This window comes from Pimephales promelas, chromosome 14, assembly GCF_988280905.1.
Source record: "Pimephales promelas chromosome 14, fPimPro1.hap1.1, whole genome shotgun sequence".
NCBI classification, from domain to species: Eukaryota; Metazoa; Chordata; class Actinopteri; order Cypriniformes; family Leuciscidae; genus Pimephales; species Pimephales promelas.
In genome coordinates, this window is record NC_142782.1 from 21572941 (window position 1) to 21594587 (window position 21647).

The following is a 21647-nucleotide window of genomic DNA, read 5'->3' on the forward strand; positions in this document are numbered from 1 at the left end:
TTTTGACCCCTCAGATCACATGGGCGGTGCAGGAGCCTGAATGGGTCTGTTAAAGGGTTCATTTTGTACTCTGTAGCCTATGAAGTTTTTATTTTTATTTACTCTGCATCTTGCATCAATATCTGTTTCACTAAAAGTCTCAAAATGTATATGGACCGGGGATGGAGAACGTTTTACCCCTCCGAACACATGGGCGGGGCAGAAGCTGAATGGGTCTGTTAAAGGGTTAATTCTGGACCGCTGGGACAGGAAGATGTTCATATCTGTGAAACTTAAGGCCATATCTACTGCTTTAAGGAATTCAAGTTCAGTTTCTTAAGGAATAAATGCTCCGGTATATCTTATCCGCTGTATCTTATCATAGGATTAAACGTGGTTTCATCCAGGATTGAAACGGACTGGGTAAACACAAGGAAGGGAAGTTTTCTCGGTAAGACTCTTAAAGTGAGCTTGAAATTTGGCTCGTTTTCCTGGAACGTTTGTTACTCTTTATTTTGTTTTACATAGCGCGTTAGGTTTTTCTTTTAGCATAGGCTGTTAAGAGCAACGTGATTTTTTTGTTTTTGTTTGTTTTTTTATCTTTGTCTGAGAGTGGGTTATTTCGCCCTGCAGTGTGATTATTTTGAAAAGAATTGTTTACGTTATGGGGGATCTGTTTGTGTAAAGTTGCATTTATGTCGTTAATGTTTGTGTAAAAGTTGAACTCTTCTTTATTTAGTGGTTTTGTTTAAATGTTTTACTTAATATATATATATATATATATATATATATATATATATATATATATATATATATATATATATATATTGTATTTACACAATCCTATTAACGTTATTTTTTCTTGAGTAGCCTACATACCGGTAAATACAGAGATGTTTGGAGTTGTAGGCTACGCACTGACAGCCTTGCCATTCACACGTAACATGTTTTTGCTCTTAAAAAATGCGGCATGATTTAGAGACCGAGCTTTTTCTTTTATTTCTTCTATTTTCAAACTTAAATTTGTGTGGTTTTTTTAGAACACACTGTGTGGAAATGTATTGTTTTTCTATGTAAAAATTCGCTTTACAGACGTGTTTCTTTTTTTTTTGCATCATGTCATTCTTAAAAACGCGAACGCTCAAGTTGAAATTCAACTTCAAAAGTTTACCTCAACTTTTTTTCAATTCCACTGTCTTGCGTAGATCTATGTAAATGTAAAAACATGTTCTGTCTTAACAGCGCCTTATTTTGCTTTCTCTGAATGATGAAATGTGATAGCTTGCAGTTCCATCTAAGATAGCCTACTGAGATAAACGTACAAATGGGGGTGTTGCTTAAGTTTCTGTACCCCTGGTAACCCATTGTTGCCTCAACAAGCTCCCTCAACTGTAACCTTATGGTACCCCTCTGTGTGTGTGTGAATTTACGTGGCAGTATTTTTTGTGTGTGTCTAATCTGGCCAAAGTGGCTTTTGTGAGAGAAGGAAATTCTTGCCATTCTCCAGTGTATTCACTATCAGAATTTTATCTGTCTGCATGCTTAGGCGTGCTTAGTAAACTTAGTTTTCGGTCTTATGCGTCAAGGAATTCACATTCAACAAGTCGATGTGCTGGGATGAAATTATGTCTGCCATTGGAGACTTTAATCACACTGCAAGAGTACAAACACGGAGCACGTGAGCAACCCACATTTTTCCATACACAGCATAATGTATGAGTCACTGCTGAAGGAAATAGATTCCATCATAAACCACCTGGCTCTACATGTTTGATTTACACTTATCTAAGACCAATAATTATTGGTGCTTCATTGCAGAGAAAGAGATTAATTAGGTGGTAAGAACCTGCCTCTACAGATAACCAATACAATTCCAGAAACTGTGTAGGCGTGACACAGCAGAGTTATGATGTGCTTTCTTTAGTGTGAGTTTATAACTATGAAACAATAACACATTGTCAGTAAAGAGAATTTTGTAAAAACCTTCAGAGCAGAGATGAAATTTCACCAAAGTCTGTGTTCATGAACTCTCTCTCTCTCTCTCTCTCTCTCTCTCTCTCTCTCTCTCTCTCTCTCTCTCACACACACACACACACACACTTCACTCTTGAATCGAACTCTTTCTTCCATTTTCTTGCACCTGTAACTAAAGCTTGTCAGGCGAGACACCTACTTAATCTCATGGAAGGAAGTTAGACAAACCTAACATGTCTACCGATGTGTGTGCAGACAATAAATGTGCTTTGATAAAAACTTTATCACTGCTTAAGCACAGGCCGGGTGACTGCTATGCTATTTTCACACAGGATTTATGGAGGGGCTTGGCCTGGATCTTTGACGTTTACTGATTTAAGACTCTTTTATGATGGACTGATTATTCCATCACATTTTGATGTCCGATGATTCATCCTTGTTTGATTTTCTGTTCACAGAGCGGGTCAGTGCTCCAGAAAACAGTGGAAAATGAGATAGGTGGAGTTTTCAGACATTTTGAAAGGTACAGGACGAAAGACAACGTGTCCGGAGGAAGTCCATGGTAAGGTTTGGAAGCATGTCCTACAGCGACCAGACTCCACCCAGTCCCAACAGGACCAGCGGGAATAACTCTGGGGCACAGTATGCTACCGCTGCACTGGGAGTGGGCCTCGTCGCTCTGGGGATCGTCATGATTGTGTGGAGCGTGGTGCCGGCAGGGTCCGGTGGGAACAGCTCCAGACCAGGCATGGAATCCAGTCAAGTTAAGGAGACCTCGTCCGTGGCTTTCGTCCTAGTGGGGGGAGGAGTGGCGCTGCTGCTGCTGTCTGTGTGTCTGAGCGTACGGAACAAACACCGGGCGGCCAGGGGACAGGAAGCCGGCAGTACACCCGCTGACACACAGGGGGAAGGGGCTATGTGAGTACATATTGTTAAATACACACCCAGGTGAAATCACATTCATTCACTTTATGTGATGCCATTTGCGCCAATGACGTGACGTTTTAATTCTAATAATACATTTAATTTATAGTGACTTGGATATACTTCTATGTTTTGTTTTTTTAGTTTCTCAATTAAAATAAATGTTTATTTATTTTTAGGGGAAGTGTGAAGTCATAAATATCAGGTTGATGCAACCCCCTGATCATAATGAAGAAATAAGTCTTTACATTATTATTTATATTTTTTTTAAATTATAAAGTACTTTTGCATAGTTTTGTATTATTATGTCTTAGAAAAAATATTTTAACAAAATTGTTTCACTGCTTATTAATACGCTGATTTCACGCAGCTGCCATTTTGAAATCGAAAGCGAGGCTCCGGTGGGAAGAATCCCGGAAGTACAGCTGCCGCGATTTAAACTATTAGATGTTAATATCCAATATAGGATATGTATATAGTTTGTTCCTGCTTCTTTTTTTATGTTCTGAATATATATTTAAAAAATGTATTTAAAAATTTCTCTGTATATATTGTCTAAACTAGGAAAGAAATGTATGTACATTTTTAGAATAACAAATTTTTACATTAAACACAACAATACGCCATCGCATTCGCGACTCTCCTATGATTTAAAAGCGACACTTCCGGTTTTCTTCCCACCGGAGCAATTTCAAAATGATGGCTGTATATTTGACTAACTTTTTTTCTGCCAAATCAATATCATGTGGTTTATTCAACATGCAGGATCAATAAGCAAGGCAGCACATTTCATACACTATGATAATTCAAAGTGCTTTACACAGAAAATACTTAAAACAATCAAAAATTAAAAGCAAGGAAAATTAAAACGATTATAAAAATATTTAAAAGGGTTAAAAGATCTGGCAAAACACCAGAGTATTATATATATTTCACAACTGCATGTTTTACTGTAAGATTTTCCCATGTTGATTGTACTGTGTTCTTTCGGCACGCCCAAGTAATCTATTGGGTGTCTCCAATAGATTTTTTCCCTAAAATCGAACAGGAAGAGCGCTAGAAAATGAAGTTGATCCAATATCATAAAATTTGGCATGGTTGGTTCAGGTTGTAAAATGTCTTGTGGTGATTCTCAAAAAAATATATTATTTATGAATTAATACAAATAAAGAAAATAAGACAAATGGACAAATATATATATTTTTTTTTACAAATGTTAAGATTAAGGTAGGAAAAAATACTTTTATACCACATGACTTTTTTTAGTGTAGTTGACATTTTCATTGAAAATAATCAAGGTTTAAGAACATTCTTATTTATTACATTTCTGTTTAAGTTTGGGGTCAAGATGTGCTCACCTTGCATTGATTTAAAAAAAAAAAACATTTTAAATTGTAACAATATTCACAATATTACCGTATTTACTCTAAATAATTCTTCCTGTGATAGAGAAAAAATTTCAACAGTCATTACTCCAGTCTTCAGTCACATGATCTTCATTCAATGAAAAAAATCATTATAATAAGCAGATTTTCTGCCCAAGTAACATTTCTTATTATCAGTGTTGAAAACAGTTGTGCTACTTAATATTTTTGTGGATCCATGATAAAAAAAAAAATGTAAAAAAATCAGCTTTTTTTTTTTTGTAACAATGTCTTTATTGACGCTTTAATTGATCAATTTAATGCATTCGCAAACATAAAGAATTACATTTTGGTCTAAATGGTAGTGTATAACCTAAATTTGCCTTGTATGGTTTTAAATGTGCGTTTATTTTTGTATCTAGGACGGATCAGAACTACATGGTGCCCACTTATGAGGAGGTGGTTATGAGTGGCCAGTATCCCATTACTCAGTCCTCTGAGCGACACAACAGCGTCACACAGCTGCCAGCCTATGAGGAGCTAGAGGAAGATCAGCACACCGTACTGGATGGGTCCAGCCCAGCACGCAGACCCTCATCCCAAATCGACCCCAGCACTGGAGCGGGCAGCCGCAGAAACAGTCGTCCCAGTCGCAAGCTGATTCCCCTTAAAATTAGGCGCATCAGATCGGACAACCTCAGAAGGAAAAGCTTAAGCGACATCCAGCAGAACAACGTGTTCACCATCGAACCTCTCACTCCACCCCCACAGTATGATGATAAAGACCCCCCGCTTCCTCCTAACACACAACAGTGAACCGTGCTGGAGGTTTACACTGACATTGAAGTGTCAAAATGTGATGAAGTGCGTTTACCTCCTTTTATGAAATATTACAGCACTGAACTCCATATATCCTCTGGATAGGATGTGCCACTATCAACAGCACCAAGTTCACAGTGTTCTGTAAAGGTGAAGAGCCTTCACAATGTCTTCCTGACTGTGTTGGTTGTACATTTCCTGTTTGGGGGAATGAACAAAACTTAACAAAAAAAAAAAGCTGTTTGGAATAAAACCTAACTGGATTTTTGAAAGATGTTTACTGAACAACTGCTGGTCTTGTCATTGCTGTTAAACTTGAAATTCAGCATCCGAGCTGCCCAGACCTTTATTTCATAGGACGTCCGCAAGAACTTTTGAAGAGATGTCAAACTATAAACTGTGAGTCACATCAGCACTGTTGCGTTTTTGCACTTATGGTTGTGTGTGTGTGTGTGTGTGTGTGGAAGAGGGCATGTGATGTTTTGTAAATTTTCTGCGAACTTGGGTTTAGTTTGTGTGTTGGCTTTAACTTTCTGTTTGTGTGCAAGTATGATTGTTCTTAGTGACCTTGTTGCCGGCATGACAAACCGTGAGGTCATCCGTATGTGCCTCTCCTCATGGTTTATGACACAGAGAGGTTCTTTGACCCTGCAGCTGCTTTATATCACTCTCTCACCAACACACACCACCAGACACTGAGAAATTCTTGTCTCCCTTTTCACTAACTTGGATACACAAACACTCAGTCTTTTCATCCCTTTATTTTTCAATTTCAGAGTTGTGCGAAGACAACTGTGTTTCTCATAGGGCAGCTGTGGTAGCATCTCCATGCTGTGAAGTTCAAGCTCCCTGTCATCTGTCTGAGGCTAGCACTACTCCTCTAAACACTCCAAGATTTTCACATAAAGACACACCCGTAACTGGTTGTTATTGAAATCAGTGTTTCTTTTTCTGGAGTTTTTGCTGATGACACTGCAGTTTAAGACGTGTGGATGGAAAATGTTGCTGAATTTCATGTGCTATTTAATGATGTTATTTGTTTCTTCTGTTAATTATTATTATTATTGTTTTCTCTTTTTTGGAATATTCTGTTCAGAATTGTAATATGGTATGATAAATAAAAAAGGTTTGGCATGTAGTAAAGTTTAAAAAAATTATATAATAAAAATGGTACCCTGCTTTAGATATTATTTTGTCTACAATTAATGTTGCACCTCTAGAGTGGACCCTGGTGCATCATCGTATACCATTCATTGTTATGCATACTTGTAATGCGTTACACCCAACATTGCTCATTTCAGATGATTGCTGTTTTGTCAGAGGAAAGCTATGTTAGAAATGTGTCCATCTGGAACATTAACCAAATCATCCGCTAATAAGGGTATTGGGTAAATTGACATACACTGGAGAGAGCATTTTAGTTGGGTTTCCACAGTTGTACCTTGACAGGCTCTAGAGATCTCTGGAATTACGTCCTCATGTTCTGATATCAAAGATACGTGAAGTTCAACATGTATGAAATTCAATTGCCTTTGTAATATCTTTATATATTTTATAATTTTCAAATGATTTTATTTAATTTTATTGATTGGTTTGTTAAAAACACACATGCTGTGTTTTTACTGTATTACGTTTAATACAGTCTCTCTTCAATTTAAACCATAAAGGTGGACATTTGAAAATCTCTTTAAAATTTTTTTTAAAATCAAATCGTTTTTCATGCCCTAAGTGCTATAAAAACACATAGGGGGAAAACATCCTGAGTTATCATTATTCATGCACTAAAAGGTTAAATATAAAGTGTGATTGAGTAAGAGAGATTCTGTCATCCAGAGCCTCTATTTTAGAAATATTAAAACAAAAATGTTGATCCATTGTAGATTTTTTTTTTCTTATTTACTCATCAGTAGGTGGCAGCGCATTCATACCAAAGAGGGTCTGCTACCCAACCCGAGCCCAGCCCGAGCTCAACGGACCCCGAAAAACTCACGTGCTGCGTCCCAATTCGCATACTATCCGTCCTAAATAGTATTCGAAAATAGAATTAATACGTCCCAAATCGTAGAATATAGAAATGAGTGTTTCAAAGATAGCCGGGTGGTTAACTATTTCCAATCAGAATCCGAAGATGACGACCGAGACCGGAAGTAGGATAAACGTTTTTCCGGTGAAAGCGCTTAATAGCCCCGACTAAAAGCGGTCCGTCTTGTTGCTTACCTTTTTATGATGTTTATGTCAACGCAAAGAAGAAACAACCTACTTTATCGCTTCAAAGCTTTCCGTGTTTTATGGAACAACTGGGGAGAAGTTAAATCACGTCAGACACAGACGACAAATACGACCAATTACATCGACCAATACAACAATATGACAAAAGTAAGAATAGCAGATGTTTTCAGTTTTGTTAATAGTTTTCAGTGAGCTATGAACAGATCCATTCATTTAAATGGCATGACACTTGATAACTGCTCGCATTCAACGTTAATATCGAAAAAATAAATAAATAAATAAATTGAAATTATGTCTGATTAGGCCTACAGGCTATGAGTGAAATCTAGTGGCTTCTGTTAAAAAAATTCATATTATATTTTCGTAAGGGGACAGACAGGTAAATATTGTGTAACATCATGATTAAAAAAAAAAACAAAACAACTTACAATATCACTCATTTCATTCATGCAATCTCCTGGATTAGCCTAATTAGTGATTTAAAAAATCATGATGTTACACAATATTTAACTGTCTGGGGTCCCCTAAAAAAAGAAAATATAATTCCCTATAGGGCCTAACGTTATATGAATTATCATAAATGGTTTAACAGTATTGGAAAACATACAGAATTATATGGTTTTAATACAATATATTGTACACTACACTCTAACGGCTGATATTGCCCACAACATTTCATTGCAAATAAATCTACCATGCCAGTAACACACGCAGTTTACAGTCTTGCTATTTATTTTAAAAGGATTGCATCTATAAACAGCTGGGAGTACTAGATTTGATTAGCATAAAGTGACATCTAAATGGGGGTTGACTGGTTTTCTTTGAGAGAGTCTTTTATTTTAAAGGGTCGGAGCTGATTTTAACAATCTTGTCTTTAATAGTATAGTGATAACATGATCTAGATCTAGGCCCTTTGGCCACTAATGGAAAGTAAAAAGAAAAGTGAAGTTAATATTTTGGGTTTCTTGCAAATGATTGAAATCAGAACATATCTGTGTTCAGAGGCTCATGTTGATATTGAAACATCCAGATAATGTATCCTTCGAGCCAGACTATACAGGATTTAAATGCTGAACACATATGATATTACTAGAAGTGTCTCTCTCCCACAGTGCTTTCTATGAAGTTAAAATGTCTCTTTCTGATGTTGATAGTTGTAATGGGAGGAGTTACTTAACTCTTGAAATGAAAAACTAGGGCCTGGAATGGAATCTGGATTGTTGTATTTTAGTTGTCATGGTAGGGTTTCCCCCTATGGTTTGTTTTGAAGGATAAAGGAAGATCTGTCAGTTATAATGTCACTTAAAAATGAGAGCTGGTCATTTTTAAACACACCTGGAGGCATTGACTGCTTGACCTTTGACTGAGGTAAAGAGAAATTTTGTTGAGGGAGGAAGGAAGAGGAGGATAGTCTTGTCAAGATTAAGGTGACAATTAGACATTCAGTTTGATGTGTCCATAAGGTATGCAGAAATCCGTTCAGAAGTTGAGAAATATATCTGTAAATCAGAGGTACGAGAAGTTCATTAGGGAAAACGTCTTGAGTCCCACCACCAACTAAAGGGGTAGAAATATCAGTAAGGTACGGAGAAGCGAGATTGTAAAGTGCCTTAATTGTGAGAAGCTGTGTAGCTGGAAAATTGGTGAAATGTGCACTGCTCAGTAGAAGGAGTTCTAGAAAGAACATGAGCTGCAGAGTTCTGAATCAACTGAAGTTCAAAGAGAAGTTTGGAAGGAAGACCATTAAGAAGTGTGCAACCAGTGTATGGATAAGGATTGCAGTGTTATTCATTCTGAGGGAAGGGCAGAGATGATTAATCTGATGCAGGTGAAAGTATGTAGTGGGCGTAAAGAAAAGTGTACTATTAAGAATGACACTCAGACTCTCAACCTGTGGGGAAGGACAAATTTCATTATGATCAATATCCACAGAGAAACAATCAGATTTAGTAGTATATCTTGTGCCTACAAGGAGGACCTTGGTTTAATCACTATTGTGTTTCAAAAAGTTATCTGAAAGCCAATCTTTAATTTAAGCTAAACAGCTAGACAAAGAAGGTGGAAGAAAAGAGTCAGAGGGTTTGGAAAACAGGTAGAGCTGGGTGTCATAGCAGTGAAAATAGATACCATATTTCCTAAAAATATGGAAAAGAGGGAGTAAGTAGATAATGAATGGAAGCACAGCCCAGTGACAATATTTGTTCCTTGTTAAGGGTGTAATTGGAAAATCATTGCTGAGTGTTTTCCTTGTATAGTTGTATTTCATTATAAATTGATAGATGTTTGGGCAATAGCCTATTTATTTACTTATTTATAACACTCATAGAAGTGGCATTGTGTGTTCTTGTTATCTTGAAGAACTTTGACACAACATTTATGGCTAAAATGACTTGCCCTAAAACATCTATACCCAGAAATGAGTGCCAATATGGTGTTGGGCAAAAAAACAAAAAAAATTCCAAATAAGCAAAGTCCAGTCAAGAATGCACCTATCCCCTGTACTGGTTCATTCATCCAGTAGGTGGCAGTGCAGTCATACCAGACGAACACACTCAGATGAATTACTGTGTGCTGTGACACCATGGTAAATTTGAATCCGTTTTTCTTTGAGAAACAAATGGTATTGTGTATTTCTGTCTGCCAGCCACAGCAAAAGCCCCATTAAATGAGAAAGAACGGGGGAGGAAATGGACAAACAGTACTGCATTGTGGGATGTTCAACGCTGTGGGTAGAATGTTTTGTCCCCTTTACTTACTGTGTCCCATTCTTTAGCCTTAGCTCACTTGTTTAAGTGTGTATGTGTGTAGGATGGTGTGAGGTCATACTGTGTGAGATATGAGCCTCTGTGGGGAATTCAGACACACTGACCAACACTGTGGGCATGCAGTGGAAGACTTAGTCTCTCTCTCGGGCCTTTCGCTCTCTTTCTGTAAGTCTCAGAAGAGCATAAAGAGCTGTTGTAAGTACTTTAATGTGCTCAGCATGATTGCTAGTGAGGAAAACCACACACATACTCAGAGAGTAAGTTACAGTTTTGATTTAATCAGAGGAAACTGCAAGACACTGGATATTAAAGTAAATGTTCACACTTGATGGTTAATAATAACTGACTGCATTTTACCTCTTTTTATAGAAAACATTCACCTTCATTTGTGCATTATAGAAGAAGAAAAAAAACATTTAACATATTTAAAGGTGAAGTGTTACATATTGGGACCATATCATTACTGACCAATGTTAATTGGATGAATTGAATTATGCATTAATCAAAAGTGTAAGCAAATGGATAATGTTACAAAAAAATCTTTAAAAAAATTCTGTATTTTTGTTCTTTTAGGATTCTTTGATGAATAGAAAGTTCAAATCTATCATTGTGTCCACAAAAATATTAAGTAGCACAACTGTTTTCAACATTGATAATAATAACAAATGTTTCTTGAGTAGTGTATTCAAATGATTTCTGAAGGATCATGTGACGCTGAAGTAATAATGCAAAGAATTCAGCTTTACCATCACAGGAATAAATTACATTTTAAAGTATATTAAAATTGAAAACACTTTTAATAATGTTACTGTTTTACTATATTTTTGTTTAAATAAATGCATATATACAGTATATATTCATATATACAGTACACACATTCACTTGTGTTGTTCTGACAGACAAAACATTTTTAGTGTACTAAACTATCAACTTAAATATTTTTTTTTATTAAAAATAATGGTCATAAATATATAATTTGCACAATAAGTAATGTGCCGTTTATGATATAGACCATTTTGCTAGATGTAAACAACACTTGTCCAGAAACACTTTCTGTTTCAGTTTGTAACTGTTTTCTTTATTTCACATCTTAAAGATGTTGTTTAACTTTTTGATTCAGTTTTACATGTTCTGTTGGTTGTATTTTATCCCAGCTTTTGTGTAGTGTTAAAAAACTGAAACAGGAAGTGCTTCTGGACCAGTGTTGTTTACATCTTGCAAAATGGTCTATATTATTTTCCACTCTCTCCTCCTCAGTATTTCTGCAAGTTAATTGAAAAAAAAAAAAAATGACTGTAACCTTTTGAAAACTCAGCAAGTAACACTCCTCGAACATGCAGTCAGTAAACTGTTCTGACTGTCCCGATTCAGCCTTAATTTCACTCGTCTATTAGCTGCTCTCCATCCTCTCTCTTTGTCTCCTGAGCTTGAGAACAGAAAGACCGAACATTCACACAGGACTGAAGAGCAGTTTAGAGGGGTGGGCAGCTTTAAAAAGCCCTTTTCAGTTTGGACGACATCCTCTGCTTTATTTTGCTCATTTTGTGTGCACTCCACCTCTCCCGTTCCCTCCATTCCTTTTCATCCTTTTGATTTTGTTCTGCCTTTCATCTCTCCATCCACAGGCTTTTTATCCTTTCTTTTTTTCCACCAGGTGACGCACTGCAAACACAATACAGCTGAAGAGGAAAAAAGACGGATGACTTTTGACTGCCTCCTCCTCTCTCTGTTAAAGGGCAGACATTCAGTGAGCGAGCTGGTGGGTGTTACTAAAGTTTGTGTGTGTGTGTGTGTGTCTCAGGGAGTTGGGGATTATGTGTGTTTGACTGTAGCTGCTAGTCTGAAAAGAGTCAGTTGAAACAGGTGCACCTGTGTTCCTATACTGAATAATGAATGAATGAATGAAAGAGAAACATGAAGAACTGAGAAATAAGGGGAAAAAGAGGGTTTTGTGAGGGATGGGTGTGTGAATGTTGTATGCACTGCAAAAATCATTTTAAAGCACGATTTTTGTTTTGTTTTACTAAAAATATTTTATAAATAATATATAATAAAACTGTATATATATATATATATAGGCTATTTTGTTCTGGTTGCAAGAATAAATAAACAAATAAATCTAACAACATTTAGATTTATGTTTCAAACAAGGGGGGAAACTATTTTTAAATGTATCTTGCAGAATGCTTATTCTGTATATATTTATTATTATTATTATTATTTTTTTATATAGGAAAACAAGACAAAAAAATATTGAGAACCATTTTTGCAGCATGCATTTTTTTTTGTCTTTATCCTAATCACCGTGTGAACCTTGTCCTGTGTCCTCTGTTTATTTTCTTTCTGTTCTTTCTCACGCTTGCCACATTCTGCCAATTCGATATGGTGTTTTATTCTTTTCGTATGCTCATCTCTCTTTCTCTCTGAGAGTTTGTGTCAGCGTGTGTATTTGGCAGTAAACAAAGATATGCTTGATTGTTCCCGTGGTTGCCATGCCTGCTGTGTCAGTGTCTTGGTTGGCATCAACACTAGGTTTTGTTTTCAAAATGTTCATGGTTTATTGACCTTTCAGATTATGACCTCATTTGAGTTTATGGGATTGAGTTGATAAAATTATATTTAATGCACTATTACTAATATTAATAATAATGATAATGATAATGACTAAAAATGTAAATACAGTGATGTCCAAAACTTTGAGACCACTTAATCTTACTGGGGGCAATAAGATTTTATTTTTTTATTTTTTATTAAGATTTCCCTTCTATTCAAAAGTGATTGTAAAAACCTTTACATTGGTACAAGAAATGTTCAAATAAATGCTGTTCTTTTGAACTTTCCATTCATCTAAGGATGCTGATAAAAAAATCCACAATAAGCAACATTAATGATAATAAAGAAACATTATTGAGCAGCAAATCAGCATAATAGAATGATTTCTGAAGGATCATGTGACACTGATGACTGGAGTAATGATGCTGAAAATTACATTTTAAAACATATTACAATAGAAAACAGTTATTTTAAATTAAACACAAACAAATCTTACCCACTCCAAACTTTTAAATGGGTGTATTTCTTTTTTTTTTTTAATATATATTTCATTTTTAATTCTGAGATTGAAGTATAAAACACCACAGCAATGGTCTTGTATAAATGGGTGTGTCACTGTGGCAGCATCTGGGTGTAGATTGTAAAGCTATGAGTTCTGGAAGGGCAGAGGTCGTTTCTGTGGAGATGTTAATGTGTAAGTGTGTGTGGTGCGGTGATGTCTGGGGCATACAGCTTTACCCCACCCACCTCAATGACCTCAACATTCACCTGTCAACCTGGCCTGTCGCCATAGCTACTTACAGCTCATAATAAAGTGTGAGATGACTGAGTAGCAGGTGGCAGGATGGGTGGGATTTCGGTATGTCACTGACAACAGTTCAGAGTGTTTGTTTTGAATACAGACAGATACAGGAAGGACTATGGAGAAATTGACTGACCATTTTATAAAATATTTGAAGTGGGTTTGTGTGTGTGTGTGTGTGTGTGTGTGTGTGTTTTGGATATGTAAGATTACTATCCCATCATTCTGGAGAATGGCCCATAGATCATCCAAAACAACCTTACTACACACAAACACATGCTCGCAGTTCACAGCATATCGAGTTTATCAGTGTCTACTGCCTTTGGTATTTGTGTAGGTGGGTGTGGATGCAGGTTCTTGGTGTGTCCACATTGTATGTGTGAGTGAGGGCACATTTGGCTATTTGCTATGCACCATCTGCATATTGAGTCTATTTTGGTTGTTGGTATGGATAAAGGTCGTAAAAGGTGTTCCTGTTCCTAGTGTGTAACTCTATTTAGTATGACTACAAAGTGACCCCTGGAGATCTGCTTTGGGTAGCGTGAGGGTTCATTTGTGATAAATTGTTCTGTATATGTACATTTTTTGTACTGTATATGTATGTGTGTGTGTGTGTGTGTGTGAAAATTTAGACTGAATTTAGACAGACCAAAGTTTTTGTCTTGTCTCTAGTTTCATCTGGGGTTTGCCCCAGTTACTTTTCACTACAGCTTACTGTCTCTCTCTCTCTTTCTTTCTGAATGTAGTAAAAATGGTGGTTATCTGATTTGCACCATTACTGCGGATCAACTTTCAATACCACAGAGAAAGTCTATAATTATCTTTCTGTGTGAAAATCTGTACTCCAAATTGTTGAGGTAAATGTTTGGATTTTAAAACGGGACCAGACTAAAAAAGGCTGATGTACCTGAATGTTTGTTCATAAAAGGTGACCTACAAAGGTAATTTACACGACTTATCAGTGTTCAACTTAGACCTGGCTCTGTTGAATTTCAGTTACATGAGCAAGAGCGACAAGTATGGCAGTGAAAAGTTTAACTTTCTGCATTAAGTCGCTTCATGCTTGAACTGGCATTTGGAGTAAAGATTGAGGTCCCGTTATTCATCTGCTTTCAGCTACTGTTGTTGTGTGTCGGAAAGATGCAGTGCAGTGAGTAATATCCTTTAATATACAGTTTTGATATTCCAGACCAGTGATATTTTCCAGTGGATGAGGTGTCGCTAAAAAAATGGTACTAAGGAATTGGCAAAGATTACCTGTTACTTGTGGCTTCATGGAACTACAAAATCATATTTATTTGTAAAAGATGTCATCCTTGGTCATATGATGTAAGAGTTACCATTCTAGGTCAGGATGAGTAAATATCATTGTGTAACTTTCGTTGAACAAGTCAGCCCATATATTTACGTGTAATGTTTAAAATAAGCTGCTGTAACTCATCTAAATTCTTGGCTTAAGATTTGAAAAGGCTGCATTTTCCAAGTAAAAGAGTAATTTGGAGCACCGGTAAAACTATCTCTTTGTTCCATGAATTTTTACACAAGTTTTTGAGACCATAATTTTCACATATCTAAGGTTAAATCCATGTAAACATTTCCAAAACAGGAACTGTTTCCTTCTCAGATCACTTTTATGATGTCAGATCAGATCATCCGTTACAGATTTATGATTATGATTTCAGATCGGCAGCACAGATTAGAAAGATTTTCATCTAGCATGTCCTACAGTGCTGCATTTTTTTCACCATGCAGGAACTCCCTGGGTGTCAGAGTCGTTTTTCCATACCTCTATCCATCTACCTTCTCATCCATCAATCAGAGTTATCCTCAGGGAATGTGTAAAGACCTATTGCAAAAGAGGTTGGGGTTATGCAAACACACTTTTACACACAGACACACACACACTCACACACACTGTGTTCTAATAAGTTGACCAGTAAGTTGCCACCTGTTCTAGCAAAACATTACACACAGAAGACAATATTCCTCCACCCAGGGGAGCAACCACCAAGAAAAGGTGTTAACACCAATTTTCGCCCAGGACAACTGGAAGCTGCTAGGGACTGGAAAATGCTGGCTGATCTTGATCAACGGCTTATTTTTTCTGAGATTGCCACCACTAACCTCCGACCACATATTGTTTTGTGGTCTGGATCAGCACGCATTGTTCAACTGATAGAGTTAACAGTGCCATGGGAGGATGCTGAGGCATATGAGAGGTAGAAACTGCGGTATGCTCATCTGGCCACTGAAGCGGAACAGCGAGGATGGAGAGTCCAAGTTTATCCAGTAGAAGTAGGTTGTCGAGGATTTGTGGCACACTCTACAACCCGCTTCCTCAGAGACGTCGGATTCAGTGGCCAAGAGTTGTGTCGCACGGTAAAAAACTTATCTGAAGCAGCAGAGAGGAGTTGAGACGGAAATATTCTGGCTGGCTGTGTACAGGCCGCCACGCTACAGTTTTGTAGAATTCTTGAAAAACTCGAAGTGTCTGTTAGTTTATATAGTTTTAGTAGTAATTACAGTTACGTTCCTGTGTATATTCTGTTAATGAGGGTTTGTGTTTGCGCTAGGTAGTGTGCCATACGGAACTGTTGCCACTGAACCTACTTTAATGACGACAGTGCGGCTCAACAGCCTTAGTCAAATGGGTTGGCGCGAATGGCTGGGTTGCGAAGAGATTGTGGTTTGGTCACATGTGAACTACGAGGAAGGAGCAATGTCAGCAGCAGGAGGGATGTAAAGATCAGTAAGGCTAAGCTGGGCTGAGTTGAGTGAGGAACGGAGGGGGGTGTCGTGGGCTAGTCGACAAAACACTGAGAATAGAAGGTGCCCACTTGAAGACCATAGAGATGTGCCCTACTCAGCTCAATCCAGACGGTTGTGGTGCTGGTCCACTGGGGAGACCACACTGTAGTTGCAGCCATCGTGTGTGCTGATGCGCCAAGTACACTGCAGCCGTTAACGCTGGACAGAAGGAGATTCACATCACCATATGGAAAGAAGCGTGATTGGATGGAGAAGCATATAGGTTACTGTAAAGCTACGAGTAAAGCCGCGTACAAATCAGCATGAAGTTTTAACGTCTACTCTTGTGTAATGGAAATCATTACTTTCTTATATAAGTCATTAACAAATAAGGATATAATGACATTAATTGTTTACATAGTTTTCTAAAACACTCACCTAAATCACCTATTGACACTAGTGTGTGTTTGTGTGTGAAGCAAGGACTGCTGGGACGACATTGTCCTGCAGAAGTTGAATGAGAATTTTAGAATCATAAATTTTGTGGTGGTTTGTTGGAAATTTGTTTGCAAGAAAAATGGCTTTACCCTAACAGTGGAATTTGCGTGTTTGTGTTAAAGTGGAAAAAGATTGTCCACTGAATGTGCCTGATATGTAGAACACACGCACGCACACACACACACACACAGTGATTTATATCTTAGAGAGGTACTGCAGGTCCTGTGGGTCCAGATACAGCCTGCACATGTCTACCTGCAAGTGTAATGTGCCACGCTGACACTCTCTCATTCACACACACACACACACACACACACACACACACACACACACACACACACACACACACACACACACACACACACACACACACACACACACACACACACAAACTTATTGTCCTACATTATAGCAACATTATATAATTTTTTCTATCTTGCTCTTTTTTTTTCTTTTTCTTTGTCTGTAATATTGTGTAATTCATTTCACTTTCTCCTATCACATCCTTATATGTAGACATTGGCAACTATAAGTAATCCATTTATTACCCCTGTATTATGTCAAGAATTTTGTTGCATCCCTGACCTTGCAACATTGGCCTAACTAGTGGCATAAGTTTTGAGGCGGGACTATCTGATTAATCAGGGTAAATTAATCTTTTGATGATGCAGATATTACACACTTTACCTTTAAAGAAAAATAGTTGACTTGAAATGAAAACTTAAATGTATTTCTGTTGCTCACATATGGCCATTGTATGGCTTTAGAAGATGGTATCAAACAAGTCTTGACATTGACCAAATTCTATACTTTATTTCACTATTTAGCAGGGATTATTTTCAAAAATTCACCCTTTTGTGTTACACAAAATAAAAGAAATGGTATCAGTAAAACATGACCGCATATTCATTTTGGGGTGGATTATCACTTTAATCAAAAAAAATAAAATAAAATCAGTATCAAACAGATATGCACAACTCACACATGATAGCTTTGTTTTGAGGTTGTTCCTGGAGAAATCAGGTCAGCATCAATTTTACAAGCTCCTGCGTTTCTATTCTATTTTCTGTTCACTACTTATGGAATTTAGATTTGGCCTCTCAATGACACCCAAGGAAATAGAAGTAACACACAAGCACACACACACACACACACCAATATTGTTTGCAGGATATGCAACAGGTACTGAGCATAATGCAGATGGAGCTATTACAGCAGGTGTGAACCCTGCTGACAAAGACCACCTTTAGATTCACACACATGAGTACACATACAAACAAATACATCAATAAGCAACATAAACACAACCACACACAGACTTTGAATTTTGCATTTTGCATCAGCCCTCGGAGTGCAATCACAGAGAGAGGGACAAGACCAAACACAGCTTACCACGCGCACACTCTTGGATACGTATTGCACATGGTACATACCAAGGGTAAATCACATGAGTTATGAGGAAACTGATGTCAGGGTGAATTTAGAAATGAATTTAAAAGATCTGTTCACATTAAAAGTGACACTGAGAGAGGGAGAGATGGAAACAGAAAAGGAACCAAAATATCATTGAAATTTATACACCCTAGCAACTTTATAGCCACTCGAAACACATTAGCAACCACATACTGTAGCAATACACTGGCAAGCACTGCAGTATTGAATTTTGCCTCAGGTGGCACTCACATTGTAGTCGGAATAATGTCACTGTTAACCTACAATATGGTTGTGAAATGCAGAAATATTCTTGAGGATAAGCTTTTGAGACCTGCCAGCAAAAACTGCAACGTTTGTCCAACAACGGCTAAACCACCAGACATTTAATACATCCTAATGCTTTAATACTACCCGAAACAAGCCGATTATCCCATTAATGGATATAAACCTCACTCTCTTTCTCTTATTGGATCAGCTGATGTTAACACCACCCCTTTCCTCTAGTTATTTGGGTAATGTAACCTTCTAATGTAACCCTGACTTTATTCCAGAACTTAGTGAGCTGCATACTTCCTACATATAGTTAGCTGCCTTTTTACGTCGACAATTTAACTGTTATGGAACCACAAAAGTGAGTGATTTGGAAAGGTCTATAGTTCCATTCACACAAAACTTGTTTTTCCATTGCATTTTATGTAAACACACATTAGACTGCCATGTTTGACCGTTGTGCCCGCGTCTTTCGTCTTTTGCGGTATATCCAGCGCAGTCTCATCCCAAGACGTCATACAACTTACGCTTTTGACCATACGTCAACATCCGCAGTTTTAGGGTACCCTTAAACGTCGGTTAGATGACGTTATCTAATCCTAACCCTACCCCAGACCTAAACCTACCCTGTCACCTAACTGACGTTAAAGGTAAAGCGTCAGTTGGATGATGCCCCAGGATCGTCATCTAACTGACGTTAAAGGGTACCCTAAAACGGCGGATGTTGACGTATGGTCAAAAGCGTCAGTTGTATGACGTCTTGGGATGAGACTGTGTTAGTATATCCTACATAGTTAGCTATACTGAACTATACTTTTCAGTTACTTAGGATTTGGCCAAAATGATATGTCTTAGGTGGCAGCATAGTTAAGAATGCCTACCTTTGTGTCATGAGCTGTCTTCCTCTTTCTGTTTACTCTCACTCTTACATGATGGGGAGGAGAGTGTTAAAAGTGTTACTTATTAGTTATTCAAAAATCCTGATTGCTTACAGTACATCTCTTCATATATACAAAGTGGTTTTGTGTGTTTACAAAAGAAAAAATGAGTGTGAGTGCGAGTTTGAATGTGAGTGTTGGGGAGGCAGGCCCAAACAACATGGAACCCTGAGGGTGCATTCTCTCCTTGTCCTCTTTCTCTCTCTGTCCTCTTTCTGTATATTTCTCTCCCCTTCTTGCAATGATACTATTGAGTCATAGATTAGGAATGGAGAGGCAGAATAATAGGGGCAGAAAATTTAAGAGCGAGGTGGAAAGGAATGAATGAACGTGAAAGTTTGAGAATGTGTTTACCCGTTAAGATTACCACTTAATTACATGTTTACAGTTGTGTGTCCTTTTCGTCTTTGACTGTCTGTAGTACTGCTAAAAGGAAACTAAATATTCCTGTTTGTGGGGATAAAATGGAAAAGTTCTTCCTTGAACAGTCTCATGGAAATAACTGCTAAAGGACACTATTCTGTTATGTGAGCCCATGTAAACACCATTCCTAGCACTTGTCCTTCAGAACAAGTCCACACCTGTCCAGGTGAACAGGGAGCGAAAGAGAGAGGGGCGAAATGCTGATATATGTGCTAATATAGTGCACATCCATGTGCTGCAAATGTCCCCATCAATCTTTTCTCCCCTCGCAGCGCTTGTTTTATCAATCTCTTTTTCTCCCCTGAGGAAGGTTTATTGGTGACATGTTTTTCTCAGCGTTTTGTATGATAAGGACAGATGGGAACAGGGGTCAGGTGTGTGTAGTGACGTCTGGATAATACTATTTAATATTTTAATGCATACCTGCATTGTAAAAAACAAACAAACAAACAAAAAAACGGATATATGTTCAGTGATTTAAAATTTGTAGTTGGCTTAATGTTTTATAAATTAATTCATTTCATTTGACTTGTGGTGATAATACTATTATGTTGGCATCTTTTCACAGTTTTTGGAGGTTACGCATTTAGCAGAGACTTTGATCCGAAGGAGCTAACATTGAAGTTATTTGTTTTATCAGTAATACATTTTAGCAACACCCTTAACGATGCTGCTGCTTGGTGCCATCCAAAAAAATTAATTTACCTTTTTTCTACTGTGGAGCACAAGAAATGATGTTTTGAGAATAAAAAATCTTTCTTTTTTCTTTTTTCTTTTTTTGGGCACCAAAACTTTTTGGTTCACCAATATTGACTGACCGTTCATTGCTATTGCTGAAGAGTGAATCTGTTTTAAAGTTTTTTGTAAATTAAGAATTTGCTTCAGCACAGTAATTTATAATGAGCTGGATAATCTTAGTAGTATGGGGTATTTATTGTTTACATTTAATGATTATTAGAGCCCGACCGATAAAGGATTTTAAAGGCCGATACTGATTGGGTTTTAAAATCCGATATTCCGATATATCGGCCGATATTTTATTTATTTATTTATTTATTTTTTTAAACTGGACATGATAGTCACAAATTTTGTCATGCTTATTTGAGTTAAGAGAACTGATGGGAATGTTCTTTTAATTGTTAATCAAGCAATGTATGTATCGTGACCAACTCAACGAGTGTTGCCAACAGGAACGGTGTAGAGTGCCCTCTGGTGGACAAACTATACAACTCCGACACTCATGACATGGTTCAAGCGTGTTTCGTCCGTTTTTATTTTATTTTTGAAATATTCATATCGGCCATTATAACTGCAGATACCGATAGTTTGGAAAATGCCTAATATCGGCCGATAATATCGTTCTGCCGATATATCGGTCTGGCTCTAAAGATTATTTTGAATTTGAGGAAAAATATTTCAACAGAAACTAAATTCTGTTGTCAGATAGGTTAGGCTTAATAGACAGTGAGGGATTTTCATTCTTGATTCACTATTAATTTGTTCAGAAATCAGCCTTCACTGGTTATGCTGTATGCTGGTCAAAATGTATGTTTTATGCTGAATAAAACAATTTCTCGATTTTCAACCCTACTTATTGCTGATTTAATGATTGATTAAATTTTTTTTTTTCTTATTTTAGATAAAATATTTTCCTACATTTGATTATGTATGCCTTTTTTTCTGATCTTAAATCATTAGTGTGTCGTCCCTGCTCATTCTTTTCGTTATGGCTTTCTCCCTCCTTCTGTAACGACATCTGCCAAGTTACCTTCAACCAATCCCATGCCCACTGTGCTCTGTGGTTGTGTGTATTACATGCTATGAAATCACAATTAATCACAGCCACATTTTAATTTCCTCCTTCCCTGTTGAGCAATACACACAGGGTTAAGAAGCACATGCCCGCACAAATACTCTTTCTTTAGCA

The 21647-nt window shown here is 37.2% G+C and overlaps 2 protein-coding genes across 2 annotated transcripts in view; both read left to right on the plus strand.

Moving 5' to 3' along the window:
• The first annotated feature begins 287 nt into the window (after window positions 1-287).
• Window positions 288-5348, plus strand: tmem51a (transmembrane protein 51a). Its single transcript, XM_039679008.2, has 3 exons — window positions 288-430; window positions 2412-2871; window positions 4664-5348. Exons 2-3 carry the CDS (start codon window positions 2513-2515, stop codon window positions 5055-5057), a joined length of 753 nt encoding a protein of 250 aa, XP_039534942.1. The 5' UTR covers window positions 288-430; window positions 2412-2512; the 3' UTR covers window positions 5058-5348.
• Window positions 5349-7243: 1895 nt separating this feature from the next.
• The window catches only part of sema3b (sema domain, immunoglobulin domain (Ig), short basic domain, secreted, (semaphorin) 3B), a 63359-nt gene continuing 48955 nt past the window's right edge, over window positions 7244-21647 (plus strand). Inside the window, exons 1-2 of the mRNA XM_089119581.1 lie at window positions 7244-7436; window positions 11709-11813. The gene's annotated coding sequence lies outside the window, so the exon portion shown is untranslated. The remainder of the gene's footprint in view (window positions 7437-11708; window positions 11814-21647) is intronic.

Excerpts from the sequence above, each read along its gene's own strand:
- tmem51a (XM_039679008.2), top strand. The coding sequence starts at position 2,513 with ATGGTAAGGTTTGGAAGCATGTCCTACAGCGACCAGACTCCACCCAGT. Across the intron at positions 2,872-4,663 it reads ACACAGGGGGAAGGGGCTAT|GACGGATCAGAACTACATGG; the intron begins GTGAGTACATAT and ends TTTTGTATCTAG.